Raw genomic sequence first — 15,265 nt, 5'->3', positions numbered from 1 at the left:
TATAGATAAGCGTTAGCTATTATCGGAGTTTCTACACTATAGTTAGTACGCATAATCTATATATTAAGGTTAGCGACAGCGTCGAGAGATGTACTAAGAAGTGCACTAAGATCGTAGCTTACCTACGGCGTCTTCCTAAAGGATTCGACTATACCGAGATACTAATAGAATACCGAGAACTTCGTCTTAGCTATAGTGCCGACGTACGCCTATATAATCTTACGTAAATATACGTTAATATAGTAGTAGAACTATATACTAAACAGCTCTAGCGACGGCCGAACAGACTGCACCTTCACGCGGTGGCCGTCGTAAGTACCTTCCTCGGAAGGGAAACCAAGACAGTCTGGAAGAAACCTGGAAGAAACCTCCTCGAAAACCTCTCGAAATCCGCCCGAAATCCTTCTCGAAATCCGCCTCGAAACACGAGCTACAACAGAACAATAGCACGATTCGAACGAATAGCCCTACGCTACGAACAAGAAGAAGAAAGAAGCAGTCCACTCTGCCCTATACGCGCACCTCCTCGAAATCCGAATCGAAATCGCATGTCCCTTCTCTAGAGACTTCGTCGCCCTCGAAGGAAGCATACATATACTTTAAAGAGCTAGAACTCGGTGGAATCTACAACTCTGCGATCAACCTGCGTAGCTATATGCGCTAGAAGGCGGCATATAGTTCCACAAAGGCATATTAAGGACAAGAGAAGGCAGCGAGTTAGACAGCTGCTTTTTGCGCCTTTGCGCTGCATCGCCTTGCGCTACATCTCTTTCAAATTCGCAGCGTGTGTGCGAAGCGGAAGGATCCGCTGAAAATTCTGCAAAGCTTGGCGCGAAAATTCTGCAGCCCCAGCTGCAGACAAGCGGAAGGATCCGCTGAAAATTCTGCAAAAGCTTAGCGCGAAAATTCTGCAGCCCCAGCTGCAGACAACGACACTCGTTTGATTTCCTCTGTCTTGCGCTGTTTTAAAGTCCTTCGGCAGATCTGCTTGCAGGTCCTGCCTTAGGCACGGGGTTTTCCCCTAAGGTCAAAGAATATAAAAGATTTTGATTGTAAATAGATCTGCTGCCTTGCCTTTATGGCAAGGCCGTCCTACATAGTCTTGGACTCCGAAAGGACGTAAATGGAACAAACAAACAAACAAAAACAAACAAACAAACAGCTCTAGCTTATAGTATACATCTATAGACTATATATAATCCGGGCCCTTAGCCTTTAGAAGGTAAGAGCGGACCTTAACTCTCTTACTAATGCGACGTGCTTCGAACGGCGCCGAGTTTATTCGGTAGGCGATACTATAGATCCGGTTCCTATATATACGGATTAGTACCGAGAGCTTTACTAGGAGCCCGAGATCGCGAACCTTCCGATTAGTCTAAACTCCTTCCGTATCTCCCTTACGAGACTACGGTATCCGTAATCTTCTAGCGCTCTACCCTTAATAACTCCGACTAATACGCTCTTAATAATCTTATTATATGTCGGCTAATTATCCTTAGGGATCCTATAGTAGAAACCTATACTCTTCCTTAATTAAACGAACTACTACTTCGAGAGCTTAAACCTATCTAGCTATAGGATCTTATAGTATATATTATCCTTCTTATCCGTTTCCTAGAATAGGTACTTAACCCTCGTACGTAGGCGCTCCTTATTATTCTTACCGAGATTAGGCCTCCGAGGCCTTATTATAATGCCCTAAGTTACTAGTTGTCGCCTTAAAGTTCTAAGGGATATATCTACCTACTTTTGCTCTCTTAGCTATACTCTTATAGCCTCGTAGCTTAGTCCTAAGACGTATAGTAGGACTTTAATCTCCTCGCGAAGGTAGTCGTAATTAGGCTATAGGCGTAGTATAGCGGTAGGATTACGCTAAGATTACCGGCGAGCGCTAAGGGCGTATATTCGTATATTCGTAGAGGCGTATATTCGTAATAAGGGCGATAGCGTAAGGGCGATAGCGTAAGGGCAACGGATTCTATAGTAGACGACTCCTTAGCGATAGCGACGACGAGCATAACAACGGTGTTACTAGCAGCAGCGTGTGTGTTAATTAAGGGCTATATATAGCCAGATTATTAAAGGTCTAAACATCTAATTCGCAAAATGGAGGTAGTGGCAGTAACTTACGAATGGTGCGCCATCCGATCCTTAATCTCCGGACCTCGCGCCAGGCTCAACATTAATATACGATTCTACGAAGACAGTCCGTTTTCTCGTTTCCTCAACTACGGAGCTTCTGTTCAACGGCTACCGTTTGCCGACGGGCTTCTCGGCTTCCGTCAAGCATACGCACGTCCGCATCTAAAAAGCAACGCAAACATCGCATCAAATCAAAGACAGCTAGCCGAAGTGGAATGGACGCCACAACAGAGGCTACAATACACATAACGCGAGGCTGCATGAAGCTTGAGCGCGGGACATCGGCGAGCGAGGTGCAGAATACAGCAAACGTGACGAGGTCCTCGCGGCCGAGGCTGCCGCTGCAAAAGTCCACCGCGAGAAGAGCAGAGCATGGAAGGCATACCGTATGATGGATAGCAATAATTGCGAAGGCGCCCGGTGCTGCATGCTGCTGGTGGCATACCAAGCTTCGAGTACCTCCTTCATCTCCTTTCCCTCGTCATGTTCTCGTTTCTTGCAAACCCGCCGATCCTGAAGGGCAGTGAACTAAGAGGTCGGCGGTTCGAGCTGAGACTTGAGTGTCGATATACGACGAGTTGGTGAGGGACGAGAGCGGCATTGTCGTATGTATAGATGTGTATCATGAATTCAGAGTGTCTCGCTCGGTGCACATGTGACGTTCGCTCTGGAGTATTCGAGACGGGAGTCTCGCTGAAGCTTAGTCATCGGCTTGCTTGGGGTGGTCGGCTCGGAAGCCCTCGCCGCTCGGGACATGGCATCTCTTCTGCGCGGTCACCGTTCAACAACAACAACAATTCCTTGCACCAGCAACGATTCTCTCGACTACAGGTATCCTCAATGTCGCCGTCTCGTTCAATCCATCTCCATCTCTCCCTTCCTTACTACAACACCACTCTTATACTCTCACATCACAGCAAGAACAACATCCACTACTACTATCGACAGGAATGCATTCCGGTGCTGACCTCGCGGCGGCTTCGAGCATAGAGGCGGTATTGACTGCCGTGAAGCCAGAGGTACCGGCAAGGGAGCGAAGCTTCGACGAACCTCCGGATTTGTTGTTCAACTTCTCGTAAACAGTGCTTTCCCGTGGGGCGGTCATCCCAATGCTATCTCTCTATCCGGAGTGACACCAGCCTGCTCACAGCAGGGAGTACTGCGCTTCGTCCTTGCACCCCATTCTCTTGCAGACCCTTGTGGTTCGCGCAGCCCTCCGTGGCCAACGCTCGATCCGAGCGCATCTCTTGAGCGCATCTCTTGAGCGGGTGCTTTGGTGAGCCAAGCAGACGGCCCGGCCGACTCTCGAGCCATCTGCCAGCCCTATGCAGGAGAGCTTCTGCTGCGGCGTCGTAGATCGAGAAGCTGTCGTCCGCGGCCCTGGAGATAGGTGAGCGGGAGGCGAGCGAAAGAGTGCTGGTGAGTACTTACTTGCAAGCCTCGCAACGAATGCAGACCTTCGTCTGAACCCACACGTAGCCTTAGGCGGACGTGAAGCTGCTACGGTCGCCGGTGCCCAAATTGACAAGCACAGCGCTGGCATGAGCGAGGCGTGGACATCCATCTCATTCGGGATGCGAAGAGTCGAGGGAACTGGGGCGAGAGCTTTCAACAGCGACGTCGTCGATGCATCAATATGCACGACTGCAAGCGCTTTAGCGACGCGACATCTCAGAGGGCGTGCTGGGATCGGCCACCGCGGCGTCTGTTGCGATTGTCAACTACCATGTGAACGAATACCTCGACACTGAGGTCGCCGCGCCTAGTCGCAGAGGCAAAGATGGATACCCGCCATGACGAGACAACAAGAAAACCCCTAAGAAGGCGTGTCTGCGCAGTGCAGCAATTCTAAATTGCGCATCAGGAGTTGGAGGACCATACCTAAGCATTCTGACTGTGGCATAAAGTTCACATCTCAGGCAAATCTGACTGTGATGTGATCTAATGCTTAAGTACCATAACCGTCAAACACTTAACGGTCTCCGACTTGGACCTCCCTGGCTCAGATCCTCAAGCACGCCTACGACAAGCAGACATCGCATACGCCAACTTCCTACGCCAATGCCTTTGCCGCCCCATGCCCGACTACCACTACCTCCTCCTCCTCCTTCTTCTCGCTCTTTTCCTTCTTATTGGCCTCTCCCTTATTATCCTTCTTCTGCTCCGACATCCCTTCCTCGCCCTAACCCGACACCCACGAACGCTCCACCTCCCTCCGCCTCTGGATCATGCGATACACCTTGCTTAACACTAACTTGATCAACCTCATCGCATCCTACTACTAATCCACCTACTCCCCGACGCCGTCGCCTTCGAAGGAGAAGTCCAAGTCGCCAAGACCGAAATCACGCCTTGCCTGGTGTCTGGCGCCATAAAGAAGCGGCTTTATGATTCCAGCCTTGTTGTCGGGAGAATACCAGGAACGGTGAATGCGCCAGCGGTATACATTTCAGAATGGATCAAGGATGCCAATCACCGTCGCCACAGTCTACGAAGCTCGCACAAAGGGAGGCTTTTGACCGAGATGCGAATCCAAAGGCTCACGGTCACTCGTCACGCTTCACCACGTACGAGATGTCAGTCGAGAAGCGTGGACCTGTAGCACCTTGTCACCACGATGGAGAAAATGGCTAGCATGCAGGAAGTCATGTGTGCAAGGCAATCCAGCCCTGCAGGGTCAAGATGGTATACTTGGCCACAGCCTTGACCCGACGGCTAAGACGAGCCCGACGACGCCAACCCCCGTCTCCAGCGCCAAATGTCGATAGACCTGACCACACTGCACAACAGAGGGCTGCCTGAAACTGGCCCGCTCCACCACCGCGCCTAGAGCAGGGTAATTGTGGGGTTGCCAACAATTGGAACGGATTCCAGACGAAATCTCGACAGGAACGCCCTGGTCGCCGTTTCAAGAATTAGGTGTTCGGCACGCTGAACTTCCTCGTCCAGGGCTGCCAGCTCCAAGTGGCGCACTTCAAGATCTTGCCGGGAAAGCTTGGCAGCAGACATACGAACTAGCTACTTTCCGCAGCCTTCTCGAGAAAAATCTCAGCCGCTGAACAGGACCAATCCATCACGTCTGCTACGGTCGTTGCCGACCTCTTCTTGGCATTGTATTGGCACAACAGCAAGAACGCTCACGGAGAATGCTCGAAGGCGGCCACCTTTTGGACGGCAACAATTATGATTTGCTAGTCAGTGTCAGCCGCGCTGGCTCGACCTTGATCAAAGCATGGGACTTCGCCCGAGACGGTCTCCTCTGCCCGAGACGGTGCCCTCTGCCGGCAGCGGCTTCTCTCGCTAGACTTTGGTCCGCGGCCGCCTTGACTCCTTGACACAATCGACGTAGCAAAGCAACACCGTTCCTGCGCCCCCGGCAACCATTCCCAAGGTCGCACGGCCAAATATGGCCAACTTCCACAACCATCCCCGGCGAACATATTAGAGTCTGGCTCAACGTCATCGTCGCACTCGAGACCAACACCGACGAGTACGGCACATTCATATACTCCTCATCGCCTCGTTGCCGAGGCCATGCGCCACGACCGAAGAACCTGCGCCTTCACCGCAACTCGTCTCGACCGCCGGCTGTCGGCTATCGGCGTCAGTAGTATCATGCTTGAAGATGGGTCACTGTTTCTAGAAGAAGTCCCAGGTCGAAGACGCCGGCATCCCGCTCCTCCTGTGCGCTGTCCTTCAGCGCTTGTCAAGTTCAGACTGGCGCCGGTTGAAGCGTTCACTTCCGCGTCGGCTCGGAGGGGCTCCGTGGCGGTGAAGAAGGGCCGTCGACATAAAGGCTAGGAGGGCAGGAGCCCTTACGCGGACTTTCGATATCGCAGTCCTTGATCACGCAGCTGCGACAGAATGCGTGGGATGCGACGCCGCACGGCGGGTTGACGGGTTCGCGAGAGGGATTGAGGTGGCTTATAGCAATGCGGACAGGTTTGGTCATCTTCGGAAAGACCTGAGATCTGGTCGGTAGCCATCGTGGTGAGGAATCGGTTCGGCGGGCGCCGTGTCGTTCCAAATCATCGTCCCAAGTCCGAGCCTCCTCATGACTCCTCAACACGCGCGTCGTTCTCGAAGTATTCCGGCAGCGTGGAGCGGCGCTGTCTGTCTGGCCGAATGCGGCGACTATCAAATCATCCTTTTGATTACTCTCGGAGGGATTCTTATTCGGATTGACCATAGGGAAAAGCTTGGAGGTTTGGAAGAATGGCCGACAGCGAGGGTTGAAGCGTCGACGACACTGAAGCGCATATAACAAACCCACGCTCAGAATCCTTTTTGCACCGCGACAGCGAATGGTCCGATTGACCCACCGAGATCATGGCTTCCTACAGCATGATAATGCGCGAAGTCTGCTGAGATCGGGAAAAGACAGCGCTGGGGGAGTTTGTGGAGGCGACGACTTTGACCATGAGGTAACGATTGACAGGGATCCGCTGGACGTGGAAGAGATAATTACGAGGAGTGCTTGCTGATGCAGCAACAGCGAAGATCAGTGTATGCAAGGTTGTCGAGTGGATGTGTACGAGGAAGTCGAGCGATGGGTCCAGATAAGACGTCGGACTGTGCCGGATCAAGAGGGTCTCCAAACACACGTCACACCTCCCTTGGCGGCAAGGGCGCCCCTGGATTGTTTTGCTCTCAATTGCCCATTCCCGTGAAGTCGGGCATGGGGTGTCATTGTCCAAGACATTCGTCCCTATAAGGGCGGAACCTGGAGCCCGTCCGCATGCTCCTTTTGAAGTGATCGTGCCTGGGCATGAAAGCAGTGTGGTCGGTCTACTAGAGCGCTTCCTCGCAGTCATAGCAGCTCGCAATGAACCCGATCAGCTGCTTGAAGAGATTGGTAAACTTCCGGCTAGCTTACTGTATCTGGTAAAGACTCAGATGCAGACGTAGTTCTGCTAGTAGCATACAGTAAGCAACATTGAGAGCCGCATCGCGGGTGCTGAGGGCTTGTCGGAGGGCGTGTTGGATGACCCAGTGTAACAACATGCGAAGGCAGCACCACTCCCTCAACTGAAGGACACCCCGGCAGGCTTGCATCGATGATTGGGAAGATACTGAGAAGTCCTATATCGGTGACCGCTGAATTCGCATGGAGCAGTACTTTGTCAAAATGCACGTTGGCCAGTACATTAATGACGGGTCTGCGTCCTCGCAGCGCGGTAGGAGCTTCCATCCGGTCGTCCCCGAGCCACTCACGACACACAACTCACTCGGAGATGCATGCTTTTAGATCGAGAAGGAATGCCGCAGATTGATAGAGCGGCTCGGGCTCGTGGAGTTGAAGTCGCAGTCAGTACGCAGACGGCGAGGCACCCTTATCGACAAGCTAGCGCTGGACTTTGCTTTGCTTGACCGCATTTCAATCACAGCGCTCGGATCATAAGAGCGGCTAGTCGACTGCTGGCCTGACTGCCGGCTCTTCGGACGCTTTCTCTTCGGCGTGCGTGTGCCTCATGGACCAGATTCTCATTAGCACGGTGAGATCCAGCAATGCCATGGCGCCTCTGCTGTCCGTGAATCGTCCGCGCCGTGCCATCAACAGCACGCCTGAGCTACATGTGGCAGGTGAACTTAATGCACGTGGACGGACTGGCAGCCCTTCCCGGCGTCGACGCAGGTGATTTCTACCGCGACCATGAGATGGCATTAAGAGGCGACTCCAATGCCACCCTCAGCGGTCTATAAAGCAGAGCTATTCGTAGACCTTGATTGTCGCAAACACTAAGGCTCTGAAGCGGGCCATGGACGGGCGTTACGAGCGTGCCTCAGATGCACTGCTCGTTGATCTACCAGCTCGTCCATGGGTTAGGAAGTGGAAAGCAGCAACTACCAGCAAGGCAAGCAACAACACACTTTTCAAGCACACGGAGCGTGAGCTTAACGCGGCTGCTGTTGCCGCCGCGATTGAGCAGCGTAATCAAGTCCGCATTGCCGACGCCGCGAAGAAGGCAACGAAGGCTACTATACGGACGAACTCCAAAGATCTTACGTCGGAGCAGCCCGAGGCTTACCGCGAGTAGAAGGCCAAGATGTTGCGTGAAAGGAAGAAGCTCGTCAATGCTAGTCAGTTCATGGACGACTTCACGGAATCTCAATTAATGAGGTCGACCGTTCCAGTGACGGCAACCGCACCGACTGATATGTAGAGCCGTGTGTTTGTCGACCGTGGCAGTGCCGGTGCTGTCGTAAGCCCGACCTTACGCTCCGGCGATGGCCACAACGCGCACTCAAGTTGCAGCGAAGGGTTCGCTGCCTACACATACGACTGCAGGGCAAGCAGAAGACAACGACGCCACTACCGTCGCCGAAGGACGACGAAAACGATGACGACTTCTTCGTCCACCAGTCTCAGACACATCCGTCTGTCGGTGAGTAATAGCCTGGATATTGCCAATCACAGATGTGGCGGACTACGACGGACACTCGACCTCATTGTTCGTGCAGTACAGGATGTTGCATCGGCACTGTCAACGAGAAAGGGAAAACATGTCATTGAAGCTACGAATGATGACACCAAACAAGCCACGAATTCCATTGAAAAGTCATGCGGACAACTCAACCGTCCGAGCGATTTTTCGTCTGACGCCGTACCCTCACTTTGCGCTGTCCATCTTCAATGCCTCCAACTTCTTAATTGCCAGCTTGACTTTGGCTCGATCTTCTTGTGCCTTGCTCCCTGCCGGCGAGCGCGGCAGCGGCTGAGGGTTTGCGCTCGCGGCGCTGGTGCTCGAACGACGTCGAGTGAACGGGCCTCGTGAGGAGGGCGTGCGAGGGCGCGGTGATGCCGCGGTGGTGGATGATGACGACGACGAGGTCGACAACGACGGACGGCGGGACGAACCACGGGACGAATGTGATGGTTTTGTTGGCGTAGGACGCTTCGACGACGAAGAAATCGGGCGTGATCTTGGTGTGGAGGGTGGTGGTAACAAGTCCGGGGAAGGAGAGAGATATCGATCATCTCCAGTCAAGACTGGCGGTGGAGGAGCATGTCTCGAAGAGGAAGAAGAAGAAGAAGAAGAAGTCGAAGGCCGCCGTGTGTGTTTCTCGGGAGCCGGCAAGGATGATACTCGCGAGGTTGATCGAAGTCTGAGTCTGAACGGGCTCCGGGACGAAGGGGTCCGTGGCGGTGATGGCGTAGGTGAGGCCGAGTTTGCCGATGAATCGGGAGAACATTGCGCGAGGATCTCGAGTTGTCGATGGATATCCGCCGGTGCGGTTGTGCGTCGAGGATGAATGATCTGCTGGATCTTTGTCCAGCGGGACTCAACAAAGTTCAGATTGTCCTCGCTGTAGAACGTACGCAGAGAAGATTCCGCCAGATCGCGAATCAAGTCTGCGTAGTCCTCGGCGGAGATCCCACTCCGAGATGTTTGGGGCAATTTCCACAGCTTCGCGACGCCGCCGTTGACCATGGCTGCGATGGCTCTAGGGCGCGGACGGCCACGGTCAAAGAGATCTCGAACACTCCCGTCTTCCCGCACTTCGTTCAGACACTCAGCGATCAGAGCCACTTGGTGCAGTGTCATGGTGCCGAGGATCTCTTCCGCACGAACTTTGGCGAACGGCACTCCGTTGAACTCCTGCGCCGTCGGAATCGGTCAGCACGCACTGCGGAGAGCTTTGGATCAAGCATCACAGTGCAGAGTACTCACGAATCTCGTGTAAGAATGCGCCATGACGGGAGCTGAATGGGATGTCTGATATCAAGGTCGGGACGTGAGGTGATTTGGTCGGGCATGCAAAGTGCCAGGTGCGATGGAAATGCGATGGGATAGAAAGCGACGGGATGGGATACGATGAAATGGGAGGAGGAAAAAGTGGCATTGATGTGTTTGTTGTAAATCGCCAGCAAATGTCGCACGGCATCAATCATCTCGCAGCGGCGCGGGCCTGCAGAGTGCATAATGCCGTGCCACTCGGGAGTCGGCTGCATCATCTTTGCCACCTGGGCGTAATTGATCCGCTCCAATACGGATGCGGTGTGTGAAGTACCACGGGAGCATTACAGCTGCAATGTAATACGCCTGACTATTCACCTCGTTATTATACATTTAGAGTTCCAATCTGCTTTGCACAAACCACACGCTCTCGAGAGTCTTGACCCGGATCCGTCTTACGAGGACTCGTCCGAGCTCTCCTCCGATTGATCCGAACAATCCACATCCACATCGCTATCGCTCTCGGCTGTGAAGATGAAAGGGTGGAAGCCCTTGCTGATGATGTCGTCGAGTGTGAGGCCTGTCCGTCCAAGTCAGCAAGATCATACCGTCTACGTCAAAGTCCACGACATACCGAACTTGGTCTGCAGCATCCCGTTGGCTCGATCAGATGATGTGCGCTTCAGAAGTGAGATCATCTCGTCGATGGACTTGTGCGACATGCCATTGCTCGCCGAGTTGACACTAGCTTTCGTCTTTCGGCCTCTGTGGAAGTGTCCCTCCTCCTTGATTAATCGAAGGGCATCGCGCATCAGTCTAGCCTTGGGCAAGTGTGTGATATCCGTCACAAGGTATTTTCGCTGTTCTTTGTCTTCCAGAGCTGGCTCATCGATGGCCTCTGCGAGAGTTGTGCTGGAAAGAATACGCTTCCGTAGACTCTTGTTCTTTGTTAGTCTTTGCACGTCGAGGCATTGAAAAGAACCACTTACCTTGGTGAGCGAGAAGCCTTGGTCGATGTCGCACCACAGGCCCGGGCCAAGATTCTGCTCGACGACAAGGCCCGCAATGGTGTTTAGAGTCTTGCCCATGCAGATCTCGGTGATGTCCTCGCCCTCGGCAAAGGGACAAGCGAGTCGAGCTAAGAGATCGACCAATTGACGAGGAGTCATGAAGTGTTTGCACCACATGTTCTTGGCGGCATCCTGAAGGATCGCAAGTTTGGCCGTCTGGGAAAGTATGAGTCGTTTATTATCAGTAAGCACATGGCGAGGGATGAGACATACGGAGCTCATGTTCAGTCGCTTTCTTGCAAGAATGTCCTTCTTCGTCATTCCCATCCATATGACCTGTTTGGACAGCAAGTTAGCATTATGAGCCTTGTTCTTCATTGTTGGCTCCGCACCTCATGTTGGAAGTGGGCCATTGCACGCCGGCGCTCGGCGGTTGCTGGCAGGAAGAGAGTAGCGATGGTGGAGCGAAGGTCTTTGACAGATAGCGAAGCTGGTCCGTTGGCCAGACGAAGATGGAACGAATGTGTAGAGAGGTGGACGTATGCCCCATGCGATCGTCGAAAGTATACATGTATGTTCTCCAAAGTGGCTGGCAGACCGCCTGAGACGAAACTGACGATGGCTTCAACAGTTCAGACGTCATGGCTTTGACGAGAGACATACGCCACGGTATGAGGGATCAGTATGCAACTCGCGAGACATGTGCCCGAGCGGGCCGGCTTCGTCGACTTCATGAGATTACTCCTTCAGCGACCAGCGATGTGGCGGTCGAACCAACCGAAGTTGAAGTTCACTTCTGGCTACAGCGACATTGTTCCATCGTGGCTGAAGTCCCGGATCCTGCCCAAAAATATCTGCCAATATGTCATCTGTGCTGGAGACAATCCGATCTGTAGAGTTGTCAGCACTCACGTAGGTTGTCAATCGATCGTTCCAACAGGCTGGCTTCATCCTCTTACTGGCTGGACGTTTCGTTCGATCGATTGCATCTTGGTGGGTCCACTCCCCCCGATCATTTTGAAAGATCACTCCCACGGGTGGGGTTGATCCGTAATGCAGGACGAAGGGTAAGCGGACTCAACTCATAACCAATCAGGAACGAAGGGCAGCGTCCGCTGGGCTGTTGCAGGCTGGTGTTTACAAGCCATTCCCGATGACGGCAGTTTGATCTTGCTTCAGACAGTCGTCTCGATTGGTTCGTTGGCGATGCAGACGGACGGGTCTTTGTTTGCAGATCCGTACGGTGGAGAATCTCCAAGACGGGTACGACGCTCGAGCACGCAGCCGGTCGTTCGATAGGTCCAAAGATCGCATGTTTTGCAGAGATCCGTCCAATTGCACTGAGCCCATGAATGATGACTTCCGCTGATGCCAAGAATACACCGCAAGTTGACCTGCAAGATGGGTGATATGATGATCTGATTGAGATGATGATTGATGATCGGCTGAGACGGGACGGAACGGCAGGGAAGCTCGGTCCGCGGCTGAGCCTCGGGACTCATCCAGAACTAACCTGGAAAGGAGCGTGCACTAGAACTACTCCACCGCCATAAAAGTCAAGGAGAGGAGCGAGGACTGGATACACCATAGCATAAACTTAATAATTCGCTAGAAGGGCATAAAAAAGCCCAGCTACTCATCCGCCGACAACTCTCCTTTGTATACTAAGCAGTGTTCGTCCGACATGTCGAAAAGTAGATAGATCATAGCTCATCTGCGACAAACGTCAGCAATTTACGAGAAAGACGCCTGCCTCTCTGACCTTGCACTCTCTCTCTCGTCCAAAATCTTCTTCCCAAGCTAAATCTACGAGAATCCTCCCACCCCGTCCTGCTACGATCCTTACCCGCGACGGCCAACCCTCTCTCCGACGCCTCTCATCTCCACATGCGACAGCATTCGACATCTGCACTTTCGGCGACTGGCAAACAGGCAACGCTCATCCGCCCGCGCACTGACTCCTTAACAGGGAGAGCAATCATGGCGTTTTGCGTACTCGATTCGTTCGTTCTGCTAACGTTACAGCTGTAGCAGGTACTGCCTACTGCCTGCCTCCTTGCGCCTCTAAGCAGTCGCGGAAGAAGAGGAAGGTTGCGTACAGGAGAGGAAAACGATCGACCCGATCGCGGAGAAATTAGCTTAGGGAGATTCCTGAAAACGCTAGCGCCATCTCACATGTCTTGCACCAAGGAGGAGTCTTCGATACCTCACCGTCGGACGCGGCGGGCATACCACATTGGCGTCGTCCCATTACGGCGACATCCATCTAGCCTCGTCAAAGAAGATCAAATTCACGCATGCCTTTCCTCCGCCCAGGGCGAGAAAGATGAGGGTGGGTTTCGTAGGGCGGAGACTTGTGTCCGCAAAGATCACGGCCTGCTTGTGGACCTCTTTTCCGGGAGGAATGGAGGCTCTTTGGAAGGTGAGGGGAGGAGAATGTCTGCCTCGATCGGAAGGGTCCTCCCCAACGGTCTGAAGGTCATGCACGATTTCAATATCCACATCTACAGCAATCTTGCCCACCTGACACTGCTCATACCCGCCGCATGTTGTAGGAAAACTCGCGAAATGCGATGACCGGTGTCCAAAGATCAGCCAATGAAAGGTCCCAACGCCAACAGCCCTTGAGCTTCTTGCTCAGAAATGCCCCGTTCTCCAACAGAAACACCTTCTTCTCCGAGTCCTCCGCCAATGGCGTGGTAACGTGTCAAACTCCTGCTTTTCTCCCTCTACCTCGACGGACCTTCCTCCAAAGTTTTACCACCGCGTTATTCGCAGACTGGGCGCGTGCGAGATATGTCGTGAGCGGCTGGCAGGAGAGAATCGTCCGAGCAGGGTCGTGGATCGCGTAGTAATGGGCGGACGGTGGAGCCTACGAATCGAGCGGACAGATCAAGGCGCAGTGATCAGTGAATGGTCTTCACGGTCGCGGAGGACGAACAGGGCCGGGCCGTGATGAAGTGTCGCTCAGAGGCTGTGATGATTTGATTGTAAGCATGGAATCTTGGGTAGTTGTTCTCACGTCGATTTACCTGAGCGCCGCGACGAGGACTTCCAGCCCATCTGCGCACCAGCCATACAACATAAAAATGTCGGTTCGCCATTGTCCTTCCTTTAGCATCCGCCGCTTCGTCCGTGTGAACTTCGTCGATGTCCAGTCCGAGGCGTGGAGCGCCTTGCAGACTTCCACTGTGTTCTCCGGAGAGGAATGCTGCCTTAGCACTGGCGTTCTGGCATGTTTGCGTGGTATCGTGGGTTGCACGTGAGGACCGGCGAGATTGGCGAGATAATGGTGGGCTGGTGAGGGTGACTCGGAGCAGAACCGAAGTGTCCGGTTAGATGCCCCGCGGGCGGGTAGAACTAGAAATAACCTTATTTCGATTTTCCACTCGGATTTCCATGAATGAATTCTCCCCCGGGTTTTCTCGCGCCCGCATTTTCGACATCCACGTCTCCGGCAACTCATGAGAAGCACGCTGAGAATTAACACAGACAAACCTGTCCTCGATCGACACCGCCTCACTTCAAATATTCAATACTATCCATCCGATCATCTCCTCCGCACGCCTGCCCTCACCCCGAAACGAGCACAACCCGGGACTCGAGAAGGTCTGCTGGAGACTGCTCATGGCTGGCCGCCGAAAGGTCTGATACGCGGAGGAGAGGAGGGACAATGACTCTGGCTCGGAGGAAACATGGCGAGCAAGACGATACGGTTGTGGTCTTGCAGTCGACGGCCAGGCTGCATAAAGACGAAGCGGAAGAGGCCTGACAACATGGATACCGAAGAAGCATGCCGATACACCAAAAGCTGCTGCAGCCAAGCACGTTCGAAATGGTTGTGTACGTACCTCTACATTGTTCGAAAATGCTGCCGTGGTATGGATCGCCGCCAATATGCTATTGGATCTTCTCGTCAGCGGTCGCGTCGACTGCAACGCTGCAACGCCCAGTCGTCCATCGCTGCCTTCGGGAGGGATCATGGACTGTGGCGGAGTTCGTGTTCATCAAGTGCTCAGGTTCCTGCGCAGTCGATGGACTCCCTAACACTTACTCTACAAGACATTCGCGTTTCGGAGTAAATTATTGGTGTACACACGCGCCGGAATTCGACATGTTGACATCGCCATTATTGAGACGAAACCGCCACCCGGAGACTATCGATGAACCATACATGCTTGCTGTGTTGCAAGTTGCACACCAGTCTCAAGGATTCTTTGACCATGATCGGGTACGGCCTGCACGCAACATGGATCAAGCGTCCTGAACAAACTGACATTTTTGATGAACTGGGCAGTCTGTCTCGTTGGGACTTCTTGACACGGTCATCTGCCAATGATGCAACTGCGACAACACCTATGGCCGGTTCTTGCGGTTCAAGCCGATACTGCGGAGCATCGCCATTTTGAATCTGCAATCTCAATGTCTCTCCAC

At 53.2% G+C, this 15,265-nt stretch overlaps 1 protein-coding gene across 1 annotated transcript; it reads right to left on the bottom strand.

Annotated features, from left to right (window-relative positions):
- Positions 1 to 9,117: 9,117 nt before the first annotated feature.
- On the bottom strand, positions 9,118 to 11,847 carry MYCGRDRAFT_97602 (uncharacterized protein; the record flags this gene model as incomplete). The annotated part of the gene is made up of 7 exons (XM_003847387.1): positions 9,118 to 9,425; positions 9,816 to 9,847; positions 10,281 to 10,401; positions 10,456 to 10,759; positions 10,811 to 11,047; positions 11,105 to 11,167; positions 11,791 to 11,847. The coding sequence occupies 7 exons, from the start codon at positions 11,845 to 11,847 to the stop codon at positions 9,118 to 9,120; spliced, it is 1,122 nt and encodes a 373-aa protein (XP_003847435.1).
- Between the last annotated feature and the right edge of the window lie 3,418 nt (positions 11,848 to 15,265).

The sequence above is a fragment of the Zymoseptoria tritici genome, chromosome 14, assembly GCF_000219625.1.
Source record: "Zymoseptoria tritici IPO323 chromosome 14, whole genome shotgun sequence".
In the NCBI taxonomy this organism is placed as follows: Eukaryota; Fungi; Ascomycota; class Dothideomycetes; order Mycosphaerellales; family Mycosphaerellaceae; genus Zymoseptoria; species Zymoseptoria tritici.
Note: the sequence above shows the minus strand (reverse complement) of the source record. Positions and strands in the feature narration are given on the sequence as shown.